Genomic DNA, 25645 nt, shown 5'->3' with positions numbered 1-25645 from the left:
TATCTATTTTTTGCAATTAAATGAAAAGTGAAAATTTTCAAGCACGCGAAAATGCGACGGCTAAGTATGAATGCTGGGAAAAGCCTATGTGACATCAATCTGGTTCCGGCTGCTGTGTGAGGCCACCTTGGTGCGAGGCTATGAATGCCTCTACCATGCAGGCTGCTGGCAGTTAGCGCTTGGCTTTAATAAGGATTATTAATAACATTCAAACGAAGGAAACTTTCCGACCGTAGGCAATTTTGATAAGTGATTGGTAAGAGATGTTTCCCTGAGCTCTGTGCCACCTACATGCATTGGTAATCTCTGATGATGTTAAACTCCTGACTATTCGTATAATCTAGGTCCCTTTGACGTCACAGCAGCATCGCATGGGCGCCAATCTGACATTTTTCAAATGAAGTTAAAATTGACAATTAACATTCGTCTAAACTGGCATTTCTAAAACCAAATAATTTGTATATTATGAATATACTACTGGTGGGTAATGAATCACAATCAATGCCTTTTGTTTTCTTTCATGAAGGAAACTACCCTATTAGTGGAAAGCATACTGTCATACAAACCAGTACTAATTTTAACCATCCAGTCGCACAATTTCCCACAACATTGAGAAAAAAATGCAGTCCTGAACTGTGCATTCACATTCCCAGAGTAAATAAGCTTTATATAGTAACGTTACATTATATCCTTCGAATACATTCTGGTTACTAAATATACAAGGGTTTTTATGATATTTATTGGAAAGCTTCCATATCATGTGTACTAGTTCCATCAATATGTACCATTTATAATGCACATAACATTACTACTTTAACAATAAGACTATCAGAAATTTTGAAAAAAAAAAAAAAAAAAAGGACTTCATTAGTGAATGCTTTCATGTTAACCTTTTCGTGCCGAACATCAGGTGGAGCAGAGGTGCATTACCATATGCAGAAGACCATTGGTTGAGTTTCACTGTCCTGGATTTCCCAATGCAAACGACCAGACTTCCACTCTATCTGATGTGAGGGATACAGCAAGCCCATCCCTCCCATTTATTTATGATCATATTCACCACAGGAATCTGTAGCAAAGTGGTTATATTGCCAACGGTTTTTGCAATAACTTTTAGTTGCATACTACAATTTTTTTATACTTGAATATGCATTGTTTTTTTCTGAAAAATTCTTTAAATGATATTGTAGCATTAAATATAACGTACTTCTGGACTTCTCCTGGTCTTACTACCCTGAGTTCACTAACTCAATTGTTGTCAACACTAAATGTTTCAAATTCCAAAATGCCTAAAATTCTATTAAAAAAATAATACTTCATGCAATAAGTTGACTACGGATTTATGCCAAAATAGGGTTAGATGGTCTAGTCCAGTGGCCAGGGTACAGGACTATTACCCCAATGAGATGGGTCCCAAATCAAAAGGGCAAAAGTAACAGGGTAACTACAACAAAAAAAAGAGCTCTCATCACCAGTTCTATTCACTTGCTACCCTTAGCACGGAAAACTTTTTCAAATTGTAGGTGCCGTCAGGAAAGATTAAAGTCCCAATTTTCAAATAAGCTCTCTTATTTGGATTAGCCATTGATTCCATGCCACACAACAGCAGTGCTTTTGATAGGCAACCCATACCACACAACAGACTTATCCTATATATTTGCAATTAATCATTAGGATAGGTCAGGTAGAGTAAGTAGCAGGCCATTGTTGGCTTGTCATTTTTTATTTAAATTCTTTTGATTTCAGGAACAAGAGCATTTATAATTTTAAAGAGTACATTTATTGAAGAGCAATAAGAATAATTTTGGGCATTAAATACCATTGTGCTATGTGAATTTAATGATAATGTACAGGAAATTTTAGACTCTTGAATGGAAAACTGTACCTTTAACTCTAAAATATAATCAATAAAAACATCAAAACTGAACGATAATCTCATCGCTAAACTTTCATACTTCGTGAACACAACAAGGTAAAATTACTGAAGTACTTATTAAAACACACATGTAGAAATACACTATAATCGTATCGTACAAATAGCACCCATTACGGTGACCACTTCCGTTGTGCACTTCGACTAGAAGATGTGTTTTAGACTATGTCAGCTGTTGGCTCAACATAAAAAATTATGCAGCTCAGTTATAAACAGCATCCCACATAGCACAAAAAATTAAATTGTCTTTGGCCACAGTAGGGCAAAAATAAATATTCACTTTGAGAGAGTAGGATAGGAATTGACTCCCTAAATGAACTAATTAGAACAATGACAATTTTAGGGTGATGTCATCAAGATGTAAAGGAACGTAGGAAAAACATTGCTAAGCTTCCCAAGCCTTCAGATCACTGCTTCGCCTTGACCTACTCTGGTCATAAGACAGAAGTTACATTCAAGATGATCATGAAATACAAAAATACATTTATCCTCCGAGACACATTAGAATAAAACCATTTCACGACAAACGCAGAAGGATATTCCTTGTCAATGTTGTGTAGCTCTTACATTACAAGTTTGCTTTAAATGTAAACATTACAAAGGGTAATCTATGCAAACACACACAGGCAAAACGAACTGAATAAACCACTGGCATATATTTCCCCTCTACACAGATTGCTCAAGAAGCCACAATGTCCCTACCATCATGTCATCCAGTGAATGCACATTACTAAAAAAATGCAGTCATATAAAATGCACAGCCTGAGATTGTGATGACAAATGTCACATTTACGTCAAATATGATGGGAATGTGTAAGCATAGTGAATCTAAGTCTGGAATGTCTTTTCTTTCAGAGGACAGGAACAAAGTCCAAAAGTAGCCCACATGCTCCATTACCACAAGTCCAACTCATTCCCAACTTTCTCCATCTTCAGCCGCTGGCTGGAAATCAGAAGATCCTTGGTCATCAAACTGGAATAAAATTAAGAAAAATTTTAGGCATGCGCACAACTGAAATTTATATACATTCGTGAAGTGATGAGTTACTAAGAAGATGAATGCCACTACTTCAGTAGCCCTTAATTTGAACCATCCCAATATATTCATGCCTGTGGTCCTTTGGACTGGCAGCCCCAGTTCGTTATCATGCACACGATGAGAACAAATAAAAAAAATCATTGATTTACTGTATTATATTAGATAACTTGGCTGAAATTTTGAAATGTGAGCCATTAATGAAACCATATAGACAGGACATCACAGCATTACTATTTGAAAAAAAACTTGTGTTAAAAAAATCCTGTGAATATAACTTCGTGTATCTGCCTTAACTCGCATACTTCAAATTTAAAAAAATTGAAAGGCAGTTCACAGGTTATGAGGCTCCATTAAGTAGCATTTCCTACATTTATATCACCTTGAAAACACTAAACCAACTAACATAACACACATCATATTCAATCTTACATCCGTGTACCCAAAAACTGTTCCCACTACTTCGATAAATATGTATTAGCACCAGAAAGGCTTAACTAAAATTTGGGATCAGATAAGATTTTTCCCAAATTTAGTTTAGTCCAAATTCAAAGGAGAATGAACAATTTTTGACAAACATGGCATCAAAAAACATTTCAGTCATTGTACAAGAAAATACTTGGTATTTACAGCAATCTCACAGAAAAAAATGTCAAAATAACAAATAGCCACCAATTGAAGCATGATGCATTGATTGAATGCAGTGATGATGATAACAATGTCATACATACCCGACGGACATCTCTGCCACCATATCTTCCACCACCAGAATATCCAGATGAAAATCCACCAGCAGATGCAGCAGACTCTAGGAACGGAGGTATATCTTGATTGGCCTAAAGAAATTAAATGCATCATTGATGGACTGGGAACCATATTAACTTGAACCAATTTATTTTTTATCAATATAGGCTCTTACAAAAAGCACAAAGGTAATTCTGTCAATAAAATTCATTTTTTTATCAAGATACATTTAGATCTACAGAAGAAAGTCCGGTATCACATATTCCATAACGCCAAATTCAACATGCAAAATTAATAATTGGACAAGCATACCACCAGTCTCTTTGAATTATCACAAAAATAGGAGCTTCATTAGCTAGAATGAATTTTTGATAGAATCTACACTCACTTTCTGAAGAACAATGGATACCAGAGGAAATAAAGAAAAAGCCCTTCTATGCAATTTCATTGACCAAGTTTATCTATGACTTTATTGTTGTTGTGGTGGGACCTTACCAAACCCCACACTATGATGCACAAACTTTAAGAGATACTTTTCGATACTTTACGGAAGATATTTTTTTCCAGAGTGTGTTAAACAGGGATATTATGAATACCCTGCTATTCATGGTATTAATTTAATCAACTTAATTTGACAGCCTGGCACATAAGAAGGGATGACAGAGTAAGTATAAAGAGAAATAAGGATTGAATGAAGGTTAATATTAAAATGTACCAAATGCTTATCGTTTCTCTAAGTAGACCAAAACCTATTCGCAGCAACATCACTCATTTACAAAACCCTTGGCCGAGATGCAAACCAAAACTAACTTAAACACTAACCTGTTTGAGAATTTTGACCAAATCTTTGGCCAAAGCTCCATCCTGGTCTGGGTCATAGAAACTTGTAGCTTTACCTCTGTTCCCCACTCTTCCAGTTCTACCGATTCGATGAACATATTCATCAATTGACTTAGGCAAGTCAAAGTTAACAACATGAGCCACATCCTTAATATCTGGAAAAAAATGGAGAACCATGAAGTCTGTCACTTCTAGCTGGGAACACAACAAAGAAATATCTACTCCAGAAATTGCAAGTACCTACAGAATACCCAATACGCAAGTACCTACAAGAATAGCCATTAGAAACTCATCAATTGCCTCTAAGGGTCATGATGATAATCTTAATCAATGTCTGCTGTGACAATACACGTACAAATCATTTAATGCATTTTATTTTTCTCTCAAAAATACTGAGAAAAACCAGAACATAAAAATGAACCTCTATGAACATGGAAGAGCACCTGATTCATACGTTTGAAATGGCATGTAGCACTAGGGGACAATAAACTAATCTGTATGATAAGAAATCTCCATTTTACTACTTAAGTAAATACGATTTCCCCAGAAATTTTATCAGACCAAAGATTAAAAAAGGTTTTTCATAAAACCGCATAAAATGCACAAAAGAATAAGCTTTTCAACACTCACATAAGAGAGTAAAGCAATCAATCCATATTGATTGAAGAAATTTCTGCAAAATAAATTATGTGGAAGAAATTCTAGAATTTTCTGTCTCATATCTACACTCATTTGAACATTTTCAGATTAACATAATTCAAACACTGTTTAAAAAAAAAAATGCCATCTACTGAGAAAATTCAAAATGATCTCTCCACATGAAAACGCTGTAATTTAATTAGAGCAACAACAAAATTTCTAATGCCTGATTATTGAATAACTTCCATGCCTAAATACCATTTCAGCAAACTTTACCCTGCAGATGGCAAGACAGGAATAATGACTCAATGCTTCAAGATAGGCTGATAGGTTTGTTTGGAAAACTAAGTGACTAGCAACCTGTTATGTCCCAACTTTTCCAGTCATCACATGCAGCAACAAAATCAGTTGGAGCTGGATCAGAAACTTTTGGCAATTGTGTGATTAGTCGTGATAAGTAGACCAAGCATAAATTAACCCATTCAAATACAGCCCACATACATTAGAGTAAATATTCTGCATTAGGTCCCCCTCCTATTTTCAACATATTCTATCAAGAATATTAACCCATAAAGTGAGGAGTTGACAGTAGTTTCTCCTTCGAATACCTCAAGTTCAATACTATCAAATCGTTTAGGACTCATAAGCAACCACACACATTACCGAGCATTTCTAACTTTCCTTGTGAAACTATAACTTATACAACCTCCTCATATCCTAGTTTTTATCTGACCCGATAGTATGACTTATCTCTCTTAATTGACAGTGGTTAAAAGTTGAAATTAGAGCACAATTTACTTCTTGCAGACTCTTGTCAGGGAATATTTTATGCATCACATTTTTACATGCCCCAATAACATAAAGGCAAGGCAAAAATACTGATGCAATTCCTCAGTTTTAGCTAAGGACTGGAATTCCAAAAGTCTACCCCACGAGCATGTATGTCATTCAAAATGCACTGGCATGCATCCACAAAATACCGTAATAAGGTTGAAGGGGAACTAAAATTGTATTGAAATTTAAAAATAGATCAGTCCAGAATAAAGCTTTAAAATGGGAAATTATTTATGTTCTGTAATTCTCAGCAAACTCCTTTGATTTCATACGAAGTTACCCTTGCTATTCCTCTAACTATGCCACGATATACTTTATGCCATTGAATATTATGCTCTGAATGAAAATAGTACCATTTCAACAGCATAAATTCACCAACTTGAGAGTATAGCAAGACCATATTAGAAAACCACTCAGTCTTGAATGGCATGCAAAAAATTATCACGCTTGTATAACAAGGCCATTCAGGGCTCCCACTAAATTATAAAATTCACAGTTTTTTCCAGGTTTTCACAGTCTAAATTACGTCAAAGTCATGGTCGGTTGATAGGCCATTTTAGGAAGAAATATTGATCACATAAAAATCACATGCCGCACGCTAACTAAAAAGTTTAGCAAACGCAATAAACTCCAGGAATGCAAACGCAGCAATGTAAGTGCTCTCATGACGTTGCCCATCGTTAGCAAAATTTACCACCGGCTAAAGGTTGTGATTGGGAAAATGGAGGGTGACAGGGAAGTGAAGAGGTGTGCCAGATTTCTCGCCAGGGTTAATGATCACTTTGGTAACAGTCTTCCAATCACAGCCTTCAGGTCTGTGTCTCAACATGACACACAGATCAATATTTGCACTTCGAATATACGTGTGCAGATAAATTCGCGGACAGTGACTGCGAGTGACTGACCTTAACCCTTAACCAGTGACGTGCAATTCTAGTTACACTACCAGTGACGTACGGTCTGGGAGACCGCAATAAATCAAAAATTCATAAATTGTTGCTATGCCATTTTTATTGTTTTGTTTAATTTTTCTTTGAATGCTTTATGCTTATTTTAAAACTTATATTAAAATTTTTACACTCCCAATACGAACCAATTTGTCATAATAAATTGTGATTTGAAGCAGGATCAAAAAACTGATGCCAAAAACACTTGAGTTATAATTATTATATTTATGTATCAATATTTCACCAGATTCAAACAAGGCCTTAAATGTTAAAGTTGGAAGGCTAAGTAGTAAGTAGCCATGAAATTTATCCCGCTAATTCCTTTTCTTGATGCATTCTTATCCAGTTCAATTGCAAATTTACAGAAATTAATAAAAAGAACGTTAAATTTTAAGTGGGATGTCCTTGTTATGCAAAAATATGAAGCTAACGAGAATTATAGATATTTTGAAATCTTAATTTTGAAAATATTCATAATTTTAGAAACGCAGGGGTCTCTCAGATGTCTCCGGTTAAGGGTTAAATATGATCAACATATCGATTTTCCTTTTGATCTGCCAATTGTAGGTCTACAATCAAGTTCGAGAGGTTTTTAAGGTTTTACGATGAAATTTACAGCTTTTTCCAATTTCGTTATAGACTAAATTCACGGCTTATTCACGGTTTTAAGGCTTTCATGGTTGAGTGGAAACCCTGCCATTGTAAGATGGCAGAGAGACCGGAGAAACCAGATTTAATTTTTTAAAAAGTGACACTTACCAAGGCCTCGGGCTGCAACTGCAGTGGCTACAAGGATTGGCATGGTGCCCCTCTTGAAGTCAGCGAGAGCTCCTTCACGCTGACTCTGCAATCTATCACCGTGAATGCTGGTGGTGGGAAATTGTTGCTCAGAAAGAAATGCAGCAATGAAATCTGCAAGCCTTTTTTGTTCTACAAAGACCAGTGTCCTCTCCAAATCTGTAAATTAATATACTCATAAGAAACTTTCTATGCTTATACAAAAGGTAAAAAAAAGCTGAAGGAGGCATTTAATAAAATTCAGTGTTCACAACATTTATGGGGAAATAGTTGGCATGGCATCCATCCCAAATTCTCACTAAAATTTGCCAATCAGCCGATAAATGAGATAATTAAGGTTTCACACAACATATAAGTAACCAGAGCACAATTTAAGTTAACTGAAAACATTATTTGGTTACGGTACAAACATTTGTTGACAATTATCAACTTATTAGACATGTGAATGATCCCAAAACTCATAGACTTTTCCATATTCCTTCTACCTTACATCCACATTCACATAAACTAACACTTACCACTAAGGTGGTTTAAGAGTCCCACTATTTAGGATTAAATGCAAGCCACGGGGACAATACATGGAAATAAAGAAATTCTAAATGCCTCTAACATATATAAACTTAAAAATAGAAAATATTTTCAAATGCCTTAAACTCCACTTCTCTGAGATACATGAAAAAATAAGATGGACAGCAAATTCTGGAAACTACTCTCAATTAAATTTGAGATTTTTTAGGTCAGGATTGGAAGGATAGCCACCACAACCTGTCATGGAAAATGAGTATGCTGCTCCATCTGTCCTTAGGAAAATAAAGATAATTTCCCTCCTACGTATGACAACCATATACACGTGCAACAACTAACTTCATTATGTGAGAATATTTCTTTCTTAAGTGCTAAAATCATATTTTATCCAAACTCAAATCTACAGAGGGCAAAGGATTGTTGGCCTGAAACTTCATTTTTTTTAAAATAGCATTCAGTAATGGTAAATTAATACTCCTATTAAGTATGATGTTAAGAACTATCAACCAGGAAATTATAACAGCTAAACCTTCCTAGCTGATATTATGCACACATCCCAACCCCATCCTAACATCCATTGCTTGATATGAATAAGTTATTATCATATTCCTATTCATATCAAGCAATAAACCAATTTGAAGTAAAAAAAATAGCCAGTACAAGAAGTCTCCACTCAATACTATTGCAAAAACCACACAAATTTCACTTGAGAAAAATTCCTCTAACATTAAAGTATCTATAACATCAGAAAAGAAACAAAAAAATCCCTGCTTTTAGAACACAAACTAACAGTAAACAAAAATACCTGCAGATTCTTGCAGCAAACTGACAAGCTTCTTCCGTTTTTCGAACTTTGTCACCTCATAAATCCTCTGCTCCACATCTGAGCATGCCCCACCAACAATACCAACGGCTAAGAAAATGTAGTCATGCAAGAACTTCCCAGCCAATTTTTGTATCTCTTCGGGAAATGTGGCGGAAAACATGAGAGTCTGCCTGCGACCCTGCAACAGGACATAATCAACATGAAAAATTCAGCCCCATAGACTTTTAATGACACAAGTGAAGGCTTTCTTATAAACATTTTACATATTTCATTAGTTCAAAACAATTACTTAAAACAAGCAGTTCAATAAGCTCCTTTGGAAAATGACATGCAAAAATGAACTCCAGCACCCACAAAATTGTGGTAGAAAAGGTATTCTGGACTTAAAGAAAGAAAAGGCAAAACAAGACAAGATGACAATCAGGAAATGCATAAATTGATGTAACTCATAGCAAAGTTAACTTACGGTCTCAACCATTGTTGAGTGTTCCAATAATTTCTCAACAGCCGGCATGAATCCCATGTCCAACATACGATCAGCTTCATCCAAGACGAAAAACCTAACAGAATTAAAAGCTATGACTCCTTTATCAACCATGTCCTGCAGTCTTCCTGGAGTTGCAACCAAAACATGGCATCCTTTCTGCAAAGAGGAAAATCAAAAATGATAGTAAATAAAGATAAAATGATTGATACAAATATGAACCAATAAATTTACAAAAACTATTTTCAAAACAGGGAAATTTAACTGCAAGTCCAATCCTGAAGTAAATCGGGCTTTCAAAGTACAAGCTTGCTCAACTTTTAGGAACTTAAGACCCTTTTTGAGCACACAAATGCCTACTATCAAAAAGTGAAGAACATTAATTATGTGGTTTTGATAATTATTTAAGATCAACAAAAAATATGGAATCAAAAGTGGAATTAAAAGTGAAGGCAATAAATTTTTAGCTTAAATAGTTTTTTATCCATTCATACCATTTCATTTCCTACGGCACCCATGCAATGCCTACCCGTAATGTTTTTATTCAGGGAAGCTCTCCAAAGCACTTTCCTTCCCAAACCTAGCTCTATGGTAGAAAGCTGTCTCTACATTCCCTCCCTAATTTAAGAATACATCATTACATACTCCATGCAGACTAGCTGTGGTTCTTAGCACATCACACAAAGAAAAACCACATTATAAAAGAGTAACTTACCCTGACTTGGCCCATTTGATGCACAGTGGAAGTTCCTCCATAGACAACACATGACCTAATGACCGAGGAATGAGCAAATTTTCTAGATTCATTAAATATTTGAATCGCAAGCTCCCTAGTTGGTGACACAATTACAGCTAATGGTTTCACACTAGAATTGTAGCCACCATCATCACCGTCATCTCCCGTTGGATTTTCCAAAATATTGTGAATGATGGGTAGAAGGAAGGCAGCCTGTAAAGGATCAAAGGGAAGGTTAGTTTCTCATAAAATGCCAGGCAAATAGGTATAAAGTCATTTCATGCATGCTATTACGAAAAGTAACATTTTCTTTAATATTCATAACATTAAAACAAAGGCAACTTAAATAAGACATCAAAATTAGCCCCGCTAATTAGGATGTTAATAGCCAGGTAGCATTATTTGTAGTAATGGGTCGATTTGATTCCATGATTCTAATCTTATCTAGAATAACTATTTACCTATGTGAAAAATCAATTCTGACTCCAGTGGTACTTCATACCATAAATTTATACATGACCATTTATAAGTCATTCGAAATCTCACACCAAGTAATTGTAAAAACACAACATTCTATTCAGCCTAATGACAGTTTCTGTCATGCCATACTGTTGTCAACAAATTCTATTACCTCCAGAATCAGTATAAATTAAATTAAGGAATTGACCCATCTCTAATTACATGGTATTCCACATTCTCCCAAAGACAAATACTCACCGTTTTCCCAGATCCTGTTTGGGCACATGCCATCAAATCGCGACCACCCATGATAATAGGGATGGCATTTTTCTGGACTGGGGTTGGCTTACTATAATGACATCTCTCTATGTTTTCTACTAAAATAGGCCTTAGACCACTCCCCCTGAAGCTTTCAATACTCCTAGGTGGTTGGTTTCCAGAGACCTAGCAATGAAAAATGAGCAACAAGCATTTGATACGTTAGCATGGGTATCTAAAAATGTGACACTTGATGTAATGGAGTCAACTTTTCAGTGAAAATTTACTCACTTTAATTTGAATGTCATCATATTTGCTGAAGTTAATACCAGAGGATATTCCACTGCCAAAGATTTCTTCAGGCATATCAGAAGGTTCAGGTGGTATGTAGTGTTCCCTAGGCTTTTCATCTGAAAGGAAAAAATAAAACCATTGATTTGATTGAGCAGGTAAGTTAACTGATATTTATCAAGAAAAATCCTAACTAATTAAAAGTTTTGCTTTTAGACAATTGTCAACCTCTTTTCTCCTGCACAGTTAAATATGCGATGAAAGAAATAAGAAAATAATGAATACTGTCACATGATTTACTGCCTTCCCAGCAAATTGACTACCCGAAGAGTTCCAGATCGCTACAAGGTCACGAACTGCATTACTGCCAACATTTTGATATCCAAATCTGAAAGCAGAGTCCAACACCAAAACATCTGCAGTGATGCAATTTCCTGAACCTGAGACAATCCAGAGAGCTCACGCACGCGAACCTTTTTTGACCCTTCCTAGCAGGGACTCTGCATTATCTCTGACTCCGAGGGTAGTTGGGCTCCTTCCTTTCGGGGTTCATAACCCTACCAGTGGCATTGGTTTACGGCATGCTTTGTTCATATGAATTAGCTTCATGGATAATTGTTGCTTGAACGTAAATTGTAGATTTCGAATTGAAATCTGAGTTCTATTCTGAGAATAGTCAAATTTGGAACGAAGCTCTACCATCAATATTAATGCATTAAATGCAGCAACAATTTCCACGTTGATGTTTATACTGAAATCAATATATAAGTTAATATTTATCGTAGAATTTTGTTTAAAAATTGGAAGCACCACACAAAAGATTAATAATTCAATTCTTAGTTTATATTATTTGAGAAAGGAACAAATATATATTTTGCAAAATGTCTGGATAAACAATTATAATACTGTGGTTCCTTACAGCTAATAGGAGTAATATAAGACAAGGGATCTGGGCACCTGCTCCCAGATTTCGAGGGTAAAGCCTCAGCCCAGCAGCGTTGGGTCCCAAAACAAAGACAGCACACCCGTAACCATCGTAAAAGGGGGAGATCTAGAAAACATATTCGGCATTCCTTCACCTGCGTAGGAAAATCTCCAACAAAAATTTGCTGCCTTCATCTCCCGGGTCAAGAAACATCCAGATGCATATTTTCATCTTTAGTATGGAAAAGGTTGAGGACAGGTGATGCTAGAGCAAGGGTGGGAATAAATAAATCATACTAACAGCATAAATCGAATTGCTGGGAACATCCTTGAGAGAAGTATAGAAATTGGAGAAGATCACTGCTATGAAGGTGCAGATGGAATACTTTGAGGATGATAACGGTCGGGCATCTTGAAAATATTACAAAAAAGGTAAAAACAATTGTATGTGTATTGTGCCTACCAGAAGTGACATGTATGTGAGTGGGGACTCACGGATAGACACTAAGGTGATATAAAAGCATTGGGGATGAATGTCAAGGATGGATAACTTGGACATTGAATAGGAAACTGGCTAAGTTAAACTGGATACGGTATACAAGCAGCCTTTGTACTAAGTTGTCCCAAGATAATTAAATGCCTACAATGATGGGTAGGGGGCAATGTTGCCAGGTGGTTAAGGCTAAGACAAATTATTAAAAAATTTGACACTAATTTTGGGGTTGAATCAAAACCGCAATTTGATATTGAAATTTCAGTGCTTTCAGATAGAGTGGGGTAATTCAACATACCAGCCAATAAAGGAAAGCAACATACAGGAAGAACTAAGAACACATTGCCATATACATTAGGTATTTAATGATAAAAACTATCAGCAGTCCTAATAAGCTAAACAAAGAGGCATTTGATGTCAGTCCATTCAGGCATGATAACCAATGATTCTGATCATAACCCAGGGCACACGTCCCCGCACGCACATCTTCTGAGCCACCACGGGCCGGATTGCACAAACAGAAATATTACGAAAGACAACATGCAGATGTAATTACCTTAAGTTGCATAGAGAGACAAAATGCTAGTCAGAATAATTCCTCTCCACAAAAAATTTTGATGTAATAACCTTTTACTCTAAAAATTTCAAAGAAAATAAATAATATTGACCAGTTTTGCTAATGCTATGCAGTAGGCATTTTGATTTTACGGATACTTTAGCCACCTTCCATCAACAAGGCTGAACCTTACAAAGTCCATTAGACTAGCAATGACAACTAGGTCACTTAAATGGCGACAAAACCTTAAGTGATTTTCATTGACTAAATGTAATGACTTGGAGAGGTCCTAACTCGCTAATTCTGTTTTGTTTGTTCCTCCCAACTAGAAATATAAATGCCAGAGAAAAGCAATCACCACTCTCCTTGAACTCATGACTGTATCATAACCCCATATAGGGTTTGAGTCTCACATAGGACTGTCACATTGGTTTAAACATATGTACATAGAGCATATCAAATGGCTTGAGTGCTTTAGTACATACCATGTGCCATTCACATGACTAAGATGCATCAAACCACAAAAATTCAGAAGTCTGAAGAAAAAACTATGAATCCACAAGATTAAAATATCTCTGATAAGAAATAGTTTAGAACACCCTATACAGAAATAATGAAAAATGGTATTCCCAGGTATTTCTGAAGATTCATATGCAAGTGACACCATAGCTTCAGAAGGCTAGCGTGCGAGATGTAAACAAGAGAGGTGGATTGGCCAGGTGGCACATGCAATCACCACAGTTCTCCCTGTCCCATCCTATTCTTATATTTTGACACTTGACAAGGCTCCAGTCAAGAGGCATAAATCAGGTGAGCAAAGATTTCCTGGTGGTAGAATTAAGGTGCATCCCACAACCGTAGTTTGTCAAAAATGAAAAATACTGGATACAAAAATGAATAACTTTGAAGGAAAATGTCGAGCAATATAAATATTATTTAAAAAACATTTAACAATGCCCAGGTGTGCCACAATGCTCAATGTCAAAGTAATTAGGGAAAACTAATATTTTATGAAAGGCATTTTATCATATAACCTATTAAACATTAAAACTAAACACAAAAAATGGAATATGCAGCGCCTGCAATAGAGAAGTGCACACTCGACAACCATAGGTTGATTATTGATAGTAAGCCTCTGAGCATTAATTCTGCTCACACCTACTACCAAAATCTTACTACAAAAGAAGCCCTATCCACCCTAATGTAACTATGCTTCGCCGTGCTAATTCTACCTACAATGCTAAACTTGGTCATTAACACTACAAAATTCTCGAGAATTCTCTTATCATGAGTTGTAAACAGAGGGCACGATCACCATGACAATATGCGGCTTGTCACTGCACCTCAAGTTTATTGAAAGCATTGCGATAAAATGACGGTGGTGACATCAAAATTGATGCATTGATTACTGATGAAGACTACAAGGCTGATGATTTTACCTCCATAACACATTAGGACGGATTGATGTGATGCACAAAGTAACATTTTCCCCGACTATGCTACACCAAGTCTTCGTCGAGGATTTCGTGGTCCATGCTCTTCGATCTTGCGAGGGAAGGGGACAGGTCGAGAATGATAGTTTACATCTACATAATACCCTGCGAGCCATCTCTAAGGGTGTTTGGCAGGGGGGGAGCAACCACCTTAAGTTATTCTCACAACAGGCATCCAGGAAACGCTCTATTGGAGGCCACCATCCACGTTGAAATTGTATTTCTGTTCACGAATTTCTATAGCCTCTAGAAACAGCCGAGGTTTAAATTTGTTGAACCTGGCGCGAACTTTATTTTTTCACAATCAATCTCGTACCCTTCCTAGGGATAACACCTAAACCACGCGGTAAGACCCGAATAAGTTTATCATTTCTAAGTTACAACTAAGTTTCAATGACTTCAATAGAAATTCGAGATATGAGAAACAAAGGAGGTGTAAGTAAAGATTATTAAGTTATCAACGAAATCATTAAAACGGTACATACCTCCGCCATCTCCAGACCCCGGCCGCCCATCTTCGCGATCACCACGGTCTCCTCGTCCACGACCACCACCTCTTCCTCCCCTCCCACGGTATCCGTCCCCGCCGCCGCCACCGTAACCATTATCTGTAAGGGCACGATTATTTGGAAACAATCATACTATGTAACCAGCGATAGACTACTTCAATTGACTGGTGAAATGCATTGTCAATCTACTACTTAGAATGCATTGTCAACCGAATACTCACCACCATTTTGCCTGTCATCGTTGTCATCGTCGCTATCACGTCCACGACCACCTCTGAATCCACCGCCGCCGCCTCTTCTACCTCTGCCGCCTCTATCTCCCCCGCCTCTGTCACCGCCACGAAAACCACCGCGAGATCCTCTTGACCCAAACGAACTACGTCCGAAATTATCATTTCCGTGGTCCCCATAACCATTATTCTCTCCACCTCCAAACGATGAGAATCCTGGAGAATGGTCATCATTGTCTGCGGGTATTTTCAGGCCTCGACCCCTGCCATAACCGGTACCTCTATCTACTGCCGACGAAAAGGCATCCTGGAATTCAATTAAAATATATTTTCAACCATATCGTTCACCTCTCCTCAACTGTCACGCGAGTAATATTAAAATTTGGTTTTACCTCACTAGGTTGCTGTGGCGCGGAGTAGTCATCATTCCAATCGTCATCCATATCTTCCAGCCGACATAAAAACAAACGAAACCAATGATAACAAGTAGATAGCTAACACCTGCTTTCACACAAGGAATTGTCGCGAGGTAACATTGGAACAAAGTTTCACATTACGCACGTGGTCCGAATACACAGATACACCAGCATGTAAAAACCCTTACCAACAAACCGATACATACAAAAACCTAGGTCTATCATTCTTTCTAGTTTCACTAATAACAAATTACAGGAAACTTACCTGAAATCTTCCAAAACAGGCAATCAAAGGCTGTGACGGCTTCTTCCTCAACTTCACTACCCGAGTTCCTTCACGGAGATGAAATAGGCGAACTGATGTTTCCCGAGGATTCCCTTGCAACCCGAAAGGAATCGATGTATCGTTTTGAATTCGATATATCATATTTCGATAGCTGCTACCGATTCGAAGAAATCTTATGAAAATTACCGTTTTTCATTGCTACTTAAATGTCCAATTCAATTATTTACAATATGGTAAATAAAAAAATAATGAATAAATGAATAATTTAATATCCTTTCTCAAAACTTTCCTAATCAAAGGGAAGAAAGTGACATCGATTACGTTATTTTTTCCCGCCAGAATGTATATGGATACCAGCACTACCTACTGTTAAAATCTGTTAAAATTTACCTTGCAAGATCATATAATTACACGCGGGAAGTTTTAAATTACTTATTTTCCAGTCAAATATATATGTGTTTCCATTTTACGATTCATGATGAAGAGATGATGAGCAAAGTGATCAAAATAGCCGAGGAGTAATTATGTCAATATTATTTGTCATTTCTTAAAAATTTCAGACGCTAATTTTGAAAAATATTTTCATAAATATTTTTCATGGGCTACTATAAGCAAATGTGCGTAAATTTTCTACTTCCACATATTACATAATTTTTATTATTCATTTTGCAAATTTGTAAACATATGTTGATTTCTGTAAAATAAGATACTCTGGCAAAAATTACACGGATTATCCGATGAATGCAGAGGCGCCGACACCATGGGGCCTGAGGGGGCTCGAGCCCCCTCAAAGATTCGTTTGGGGGGGGGGGCGGAGCCCCCTCAATAAAGAAAGAAAATAATTAAGTTATATTATGCTTTGTGAAATCACAAAAATATATTGGTAATTTTTATTTCCCATGTTTGACGATAGTTACCTTTTAAATAAATTCAACAATGTGTGTTGAAACAAATAATTATAAGGTTAAGCAGGTTAACTGAATCAAGTGGTGTGAATCATGGTAGTGTTTCGGTGCTGCAACACACTTTGAATTTAACCTCTTCCCGGGGCAAGACCTCCGATATGGCCCCCCCCCCAATATTTTTTATAAGTCGGCGCCCCTGGATGAATGATGGTTGGGAATGTCTTTATTGTCAAAGCTAGAGTGGGCTAGAGTTTCAAAAAAATTCCAGGCGACCCATTGATAAAACTATAAATGTCCGTAACGAGAATTTCTCAAGTGAAAGTGGGATAAAATTTTAACCATCCATACCATGTACCCAAAACTTCTTTGCAAACAGGAAGAGGCGAGAAGCTATTTTGCGGTGAAATTAAGGTGAAGACTTTTATGTAGTGAATAAAATTTTTAGCATATTTTTATGACTTCTCCTCATTAATTATAGCAGCAAATACTTCTCTTTTTCTTCATTGAAGTAAAATTTATCATAAAAGATAAAAGTCACAATTTTCAATAGAAGTTGCTGGTGAGATACATAGAGTTTTCCGTCTTGTATTTATTTTTAAAATACAATAAATAACCTCAATCTCTATATTGTCCATGAATCATTGGAGTAAGATCGCACCTTCGAGATATTTTTGTGAGATCAAAAATCTTCTGTATTGTTTCACAACGAAACTAAACGTAGAATTACATTGAGATTCTGTGCTTCAAAAAGTTAATATTTTAAACTACTAGAATCACAGAAGAAAGAGTATGCTAACATGTAGTAGGATACGAATGAAATAGTATCCTTCGAGCTGATTTGAAAGCTATAATGCATGTAGCTTCTTTATTTTTGGGAGAGTTAAAATGTGTTACTTACGCGCCCGGCTATTGAAACACCTAACGGTGACCTTACGTCTTTAATTGAGTCTCTATCGCAGTCCAAATTAATTTTCCCATGCGCTACGTCAGTGCAATTTTATAAATTCATCTGTGATGCAGTGTGACCCAACCCATCAATAAAAACTCAGCCACTCTTTCAGCATGACTTGGGTCCAGCAAGTCAGCGAACAATTCATTCCCAATTAAATGTTATTGAACTTCTATTGCCATCAACTTTAGTTGATACTCTGACATTCATTGCTGGTAACATTTACAGAGTGTAGCAGTTTTGCAGGGGATGTGGGCAGTTGGATGTTGATTTATAGTTGTCAACACCGGTGCGAGTTCATTTTGTAGAGGTCTTCCATTGTATGTGGGTGCGATTGAAACGGTGGATACTTATTAATTTCCATACCGCCGAAAACAGCACTATTCGACCTTTAAATCGGGTTAACTTACTTCTTACGAATAAGGCTCTCGACGGGATTAGCCTTTTACCTTACATACAAGGGCATACCCAGGATCATAACTGGGGGGGTCAAGCCATGATCTAGGGGAGGGGGGCAAGCCAAGTTGTGACATTAGTTCATAAGACTATTTCCTTGAAAAAATAGTTTCATTTAGTTTCTTATCTTATACCAATACATATCATTTGCCATGGGTTTAAAGAAAATTTGTTGAATATTCCGTTTCAATTCAGTACTGATTTTTCTTAAAGACTTTCGCACTTTTTGCTTCTAGGGTGGTGCAGCTGCCCCCCCAAACTCCCGCCCCACCCCGGGTGCGCCCATGCTTACATTATCTACATCGACATAATACCCTGCGAGCCTCCTCTAGGGTGTTTGGCAGGGGGTGATCAGTCACCAGCATGCAGATTGCAATTGGACTCCCACATGCACACCACCCCGTCCAAAAAACGTCACGTATACCAACAAATTATGCTACCATATGCTGTTAGAAATAAAAATAAAATTAAGAAACATGCCATAAGTTTTGCATAGGTTAGTAGGCTACATCTACATAATACTCTACGAGCCACCTCTAGGGTGTTTGGCAGGGGGTGATCCTTCACCAGCATGCATTTGGACTCCCACATGCCGACCACACCGTCCAAAAAACGTCCCGTATATTAGCAAACTATACTACTATATTCTGTTAGAAATAATAATTGAATTAAGACACATGCATTAATTTTACATTGGTTAGTAGGCTACACTACAAGTCATGCAATCTATTTACGAGTTCTTTTGCTGCCGTTATAATCTCTTATTGATCGTGGAAAAAATGACATTCGGAATCTGTCAGTTCTACAATCTATCTCTCTTATTTTATTTATATGATCTGATCTTCCGTAGTATGTTGGCGTCCGTAAGATATGGTTAACTTCGTCAGAAAAGACACTGCTCTTGAATTTATTTAAAAGGTTTAGTCTACTTTTCAATCTACGGTCCGACAGAGATTCCCATCCGAGTTTATGTAAGAGGTCAGTTACACTAACAAGACTATCGTAACGACCTTTCACATACCTGGCAGCTCTTCTTTGCACGCGTTCTAACTCTGTTATTAAGCCTTTTTCATGAGGGTCCCAAACACTGGCAGCGTATTCCAAATGTGGTCTAACGAGGGAAAAGTAGCTAATTTCTCTCACTTTGTCGTCGCACTTTCCTAATATTCTTTTAACAAAACCCATTTTACGATTAGCTTGACCGGTTATTTCTCGAATATGTTTATTCCACGATAAATCATTATTGAGTCTAACTCCTAGATATTTCACGGATTGAACAGTCTCTAATAGGGAACTTGCATATATTTCAGATATAATCAATAGCCCCAAAATTATATAAAAATATATGTTTGCATACCTCGGTGAAAGTTTTTTATTATTTTATGACGTGGTTTGCGATATTTAATGCATCAAAGTTCACGACAATTTTCAAATGCAAGTGAGAATCGAAAACGCCCGATGATTGGCTGGTAGAAAAATGATGTCATAGTTCAGTACGAGAAGGCACGGCGGCACGGCCATAGTAGAGGTTGCATACATCTACATCTACAAATTACCCTGCGAGCCACCTCTAGGGTGTTTGGCAGGGGGTGATCAATCACCAGCATGCAGCATGCATTTGGACTCCCACATGCACACCACACCGTCCAAGAAACGTCCCGTATAATAACAAACTATACTACTATATGCTGTTAGAAATAGAATATAGAATAGAAATTCAGAAACATGCAGTAAATTTTACATAGGTTAGTAGGCTACACTACAAGTCATGCAATCTATTTACGCGTTCTATTGCTGCCGTTATAATCTCTTATTGATCGTGGAAAAAATGACATTCGGAATCTGTCTGTTCTGCAAACTATCTCTCTTATTTTATTTATATGATATAATCTTCCGTAGTACGTTGGCGTCCGCAAGATATGGTTAACTTCGTCAGAAAAGACACTGCTCTTGAATTTATCTAAAAGGTTTAGTCTATTTTTCAATCTACGGTCCGACAGAGATTCCCATCCGAGTTTATGTAAGAGGTCAGTTACACTAACTAAGACTATCGTAACGACCTTTCACATACCTGGCAGCTCTTCTTTGCACGCGTTCTAACTCTGTTATTAAGCCTTTTTCATGAGGGTCCCAAACACTGGCAGCGTATTCCAAATGTGGTCTAACGAGGGAAAAGTAGCTAATTTCTCTCACTTTGTCGTCGCACTTTCCTAATATTCTTTTAACAAAACCCATTTTACGATTAGCTTGACCGGTTATTTTTCGAATATGTTTATTCCACGATAGATCATTATTGAGTCTAACCCCTAGTATACTTGAGCATACTTGAATACCAGCGACGGCGTGGTTATGATTAATTTATTGAAGTGCAGACGTATCGGAGTTGTTCATTGTGACTTCAGGGCTATTATTTGATCTATTTCTCCTCCATTGAAAGCGATAGATTGCGTAAAGATGAAGGAAAATGTTTATTCCTAGGCTGATCCTAGCAAGCTTCCTGTTACTGATTCCATCATGATAACAGGGTATTTTAGTGAAACTGTAGACTTCGTCGGCGCCAAAAGTCGATGCCGTGAAATGGAAAGGTAGCTACTGTGCATCTGAAATGTTTTATAGTTCATAACAAAGTGAGACTTGCGTATAATATTGGCGAAAGCGTATACTCATGTGAAATGTGTATTCTTTTGGCAGTCCGGTAGAGTCTTATGGTGAACTTATTTCCACCTCGAAGCTGTCGATGACACTTTCAACTTAAAAATACCTTGCCTGGAGGGCGACAGGAAGCTCTGAGGAAGCCAGACTATTAATGTTTCAATTTAGTAGCGATAATATAGACGAACTTCCAACACAATCTACCATCTTGTGACTCAAAACCCCGAAGCCACTTCCTATTCTGCAGAAAGAACCGGTCAATCGCACTTCGATCAATATAATAAACGCAACGTCTTCAGGTGTTAATAAGTTACTTTTGTAATGAAATCCTTCCTAAATTAGGATTAAAATGTTTTCCAAACAGAGTCTTTAATACATTTTGGGAGCTTTTCTCACGATATATCTGAAGCCTAATCTAAAGGCGAGCTCATCGTCATTGCGATCGGTTGTCACTTAAAAATTCCGTATCGGAAATCCTAGAGGGATGACCTTCGACGATGACCATGATCACCTGCACTCTCACTATCACTGGAACCCGTGGTGAAAATATCATCCCAATCCAATTTCTATTTGGTTTTAACTGGGGAAAGAGCAACATAGAACTGCACATTCTTTGGGCAACTTTGGGTTTGACTTTCCCTCAAACACCTCATTTAAACTTTTTCTGAAAAGCAAGCAACGGCGTAGAATAAAATCAATGAATGATGCGATTCATTTTTTGTGACCACCTCTGGATTCCATTCTTTTTCCATCTACAACTTCCTTTATCTTTCGGGGTAAACTATGGGACAAGATAATGTTTAAATATTTTCATTAATTTATAACAAAATATAAGTTATAAAAATACCCAAAAGCCATTTTATTAATCCGCACTGATGAGTGTAAATTAATGTGGAAGATGAATGCTGTAGACGTAGTAGTTTTCCTTGGGTTGAGTTGCAAAGTTCATGAAGTTGACAAAACGGCTAATTTTTCGGTGCGCGGAGTCATTTATTGCACTGGCCGTGTCTACATTTTTGAATTTTTTGTAATAAAATAAATCAGAATTTAGGATAAAATTTCCTTTAAAATGACGTATATTTCATTATTATAGCATGCAGTGAAGCCAGGATATAAATTTGCAAAGTACAGCGGCACATCATTTTGACGCCGACAGTAGAAGAAAACGCTGTCTTGTTGGCTGGCACTCGAATGCAAGAGGATCAGCGTTGCTCTATATTTTCATATTTCCTCCCTTGATTTTAAACATCATGGAATTTTCTATGTCCTTCCGTAAATGAAATTGAACAAGTGCCATAAATAATTTGAGTCCATCGTAACCATCGAGAAACACCTATCTCGATTTTTGTTTTGAAGTTGAGTTTTTATTCTACGGCGGCCGAATTATCGAAAAATCTCAGTTTCAAGTTATTCAGTCAATGAAATATGGAAATATTATTTATATTAAAGTTATCTTCGCTCACATAGCACACGGGTTTATCATTCCGTTTATTATACTCTTATTTTTCCGTAACGCTCATCCCGACAGACGGCATGCATCGAGGCTTTTCTTCTAATTTCCTCCGTGGGAATGCAGACGAAAATTTTTTCTGGGGTGTTATTGCACAGAGGAACAATGCACCTTACTTTACCCATGTTCTCCTTTAAACGCAACGTGGCTCTTCCAAACCTGCAGTTTGGGCTTGGATCTTGGACTCCTACTGAACTATGACGTCACGGCCAAAGATTAGTGGGGGCGGTATTTTTTAGCCCGCGAAACTCGGGAGACTTTTGGGAGTCAATTTCTAGTGTATAAACTGAATTTTAAGCGGAAAAAAGTATATTGCGGTACTAAGTGTTTACTGTAGTATATTAGCATACTGTTTATAAAAAGTATGCAATTTCCCCATTGGGTACCCCGAATTATATAGCTACGTTGTAGGGAGTTGTTCTTCTTCCAGAAATTCATTACGACGCATTTTTTCAAATTTAATTCTAACTGCCAAGCATCGCACCAAGCTTGGATAGCAGCAAGGTCATTCGTTAGTTCATCTATATCTTTGCTGGAACGGATTTCTCTGTAAACTACAGCGTCGTCTGCAAAATAATCTTAACTTACTGTGTACTACTTCGCCAATTTCGTTTATATAAAGATGGAATAGGAGTGGGCCAATGACACTACCCTGAGGGACGCCATTATCAAAAGGAGCTAGAATTAGCTAACGAAACCTACTTAGTACGTGCATAAAAACATGGTTGTTATAATGAGATGGTTTATATCAAATTTTTATAACCGCAATAATAATGAATTTCTGGAAAAAGGAAAACTACCCACAACATCGCTATATCATTCGGGGCACCCAATTAGAGACAGTTGAATCCGTGAAATATCTTGAAATTGGACTCCATTATGATCTATCATGAAATAAACTTATTAGGGAAATAACAGGTCAAGCATCGAGTCTGGAATGTTGTCCTCTCCGGAGACTGGGTTTCGCATGATCTACTTTTCCTGAATTCATGTTGAGTTCTCATTTACAAGTTTTGCGCGTCTAGATGTTTCATTACTGACCTGACTACGATCTGTTCAAGGACTTTGCAAGAGATGGATGTGAATCATATCCTTCGTTTACGGTCGTCTCATCTACATCTACATAATACCCTGCGAGCCACCTCTAGGGTTACGCTGTAGTTTACAGAGAAATTCGTTCCAGCAAAGATATAGATGAACTAACGAATGACCTTGCTGCTATCCAAGCTTGGTGCGATGCTTGGCAGTTAGAATTAAATTTGGAAAAATGCGTCGTAATGAATTTCTGGAAGAAGAATAACTCCCTACAGCGTAACTATGTCATTCGGGGCGCGCAGTTAAAGGCAGTTGAATCTGTGAAATATCTAGGGGTTAGACTCAATAATGATCTATCGTGGAATAAACATATTCGAGAAATAACCGGTCAAGCTAATCGTAAAATGGGTTTTGTCAAAAGAATATTAGGAAAGTGCGACGACAAAGTGAGAGAAATTAGCTACTTTTCCCTCGTTAGACCACATTTGGAATACGCTGCCAGTGTTTGGGACCCTCATGAAAAAGGCTTAATAACAGAGTTAGAACGCGTGCAAAGAAGAGCTGCCAGGTATGTGAAAGGTCGTTACGATAGTCTTGTTAGTGTAACTGACCTCTTAGATAAACTCGGATGGGAATCTCTGTCGGACCGTAGATTGAAAAATAGACTAAACCTTTTAGATAAATTCAAGAGCAGTGTCTTTTCTGACGAAGTTAACCATATCTTGCGGACGCCAACGTACTACGGAAGATCAGATCATATAAATAAAATAAGAGAGATAGATTGCAGAACAGACAGATTCCGAATGTCATTTTTTCCACGATCAATAAGAGATTATAACGGCAGCAATAGAACGCGTAAATAGATTGCATGACTTGTAGTGTAGCCTACTAACCTATGTAAAACTTACTGCATGTTTCTGAATTTCTATTCTATATTCTATTTCTAACAGCATATAGTAGTATAGTTTGTTATTATACGGGACGTTTCTTGGACGATGTGGTGTGCATGTGGGAGTCCAAATGCATGCTGCATGCTGGTGATTGATCACCCCCTGCCAAACACCCTAGAGGTGGCTCGCAGGGTAATTTGTAGATGTAGATGTAGATGTAGGGTGTTTGGCAGGGGGTGATCAATCACCAGCATGCAGCATGCATGTCGTACTATGGTAGACGTGATCGTGAGAAGAAAATAACAGAAATAGACTGCAAAACAGATAGATTTAACATGTCATTCCTCCCTCGTGGTTACTCGTGGTGCGGTGTGCTTGTTGCGGTCCTCTTGCATGCTGCATGTTGGTGATTGGTCACCCCCTGCCAAACACCTAGAGGTGGAGGATGTAGATGTATATACATATTTATGAAAGTAGGCTATTGCCTGGTGGCTGTATTAGATTTACACATATTAATAACAAATCTACCTATCTAATAACAAAATAAGAAACAGAAAAACCACCTATAGCAATATATAATACATTAATTCTAATATCATACAACTAAAAATTGAACATTGACCCAGATAACACTTATCCCCAAAAACTTTCGCATTTGCGGGATGCAGTATGTAAATGTACAAGAAAAATAATAGGTACCCAACCATAGATATTTTAAAAGATTCAATTCAATTTAATAAAAAGTTAGACGGCAATGGCTAGAAATAGATAGAGTAAAAAAATACACGCATGTAACGGAAATTTGAGGTCATGTTTTTTATAGGCTTTACAATAATTTTTACGTAAAAACTATTAACACCAATGAATGCAGCGTCAGTACACTGTTATTCAGAGCATAGCGCAATATTAATTTTTATGCTGCTACTGACAACACCGCTCTCCAGGCCTTACGGAGATATAAATATGAAACGAATCTCCATGAGAACCCATA

At 37.1% G+C, this 25645-nt stretch overlaps 1 protein-coding gene across 1 annotated transcript; it reads right to left on the bottom strand.

The window, feature by feature from the left end:
• Window positions 1–1707: 1707 nt before the first annotated feature.
• Window positions 1708–16360, bottom strand: LOC124168972 (ATP-dependent RNA helicase vasa-like). Its single transcript, XM_046547394.1, has 13 exons — window positions 16237–16360; window positions 15948–16000; window positions 15547–15862; window positions 15302–15424; window positions 11351–11469; window positions 11060–11245; window positions 10322–10555; window positions 9589–9765; window positions 9102–9300; window positions 7733–7930; window positions 4536–4708; window positions 3701–3805; window positions 1708–2906 (listed from the first exon to the last, which is right to left on the bottom strand). Exons 2-13 carry the CDS (start codon window positions 15996–15998, stop codon window positions 2844–2846), a joined length of 1944 nt encoding a protein of 647 aa, XP_046403350.1. The 5' UTR covers window positions 15999–16000; window positions 16237–16360; the 3' UTR covers window positions 1708–2843.
• Between the last annotated feature and the right edge of the window lie 9285 nt (window positions 16361–25645).

The sequence above is a fragment of the Ischnura elegans genome, chromosome 12, assembly GCF_921293095.1.
Source record: "Ischnura elegans chromosome 12, ioIscEleg1.1, whole genome shotgun sequence".
Classification (NCBI taxonomy): domain Eukaryota; kingdom Metazoa; phylum Arthropoda; class Insecta; order Odonata; family Coenagrionidae; genus Ischnura; species Ischnura elegans.
Note: the sequence above shows the minus strand (reverse complement) of the source record. Positions and strands in the feature narration are given on the sequence as shown.

Coding starts and splice junctions, on each gene's coding strand:
- LOC124168972 (XM_046547394.1), bottom strand. CDS start 15,998: ATGGATGACGATTGGAATGATGACTACTCCGCGCCACAGCAACCTAGT. Junction 10,556..11,059: donor AAACAGGATCTGGGAAAACG/GTGAGTATTTGT, acceptor GATCCTTTACAG/GCTGCCTTCCTTCTACCCAT. Junction 3,806..4,535: donor TGGTCAAAATTCTCAAACAG/GTTAGTGTTTAA, acceptor TAATTTCTTTAG/GCCAATCAAGATATACCTCC.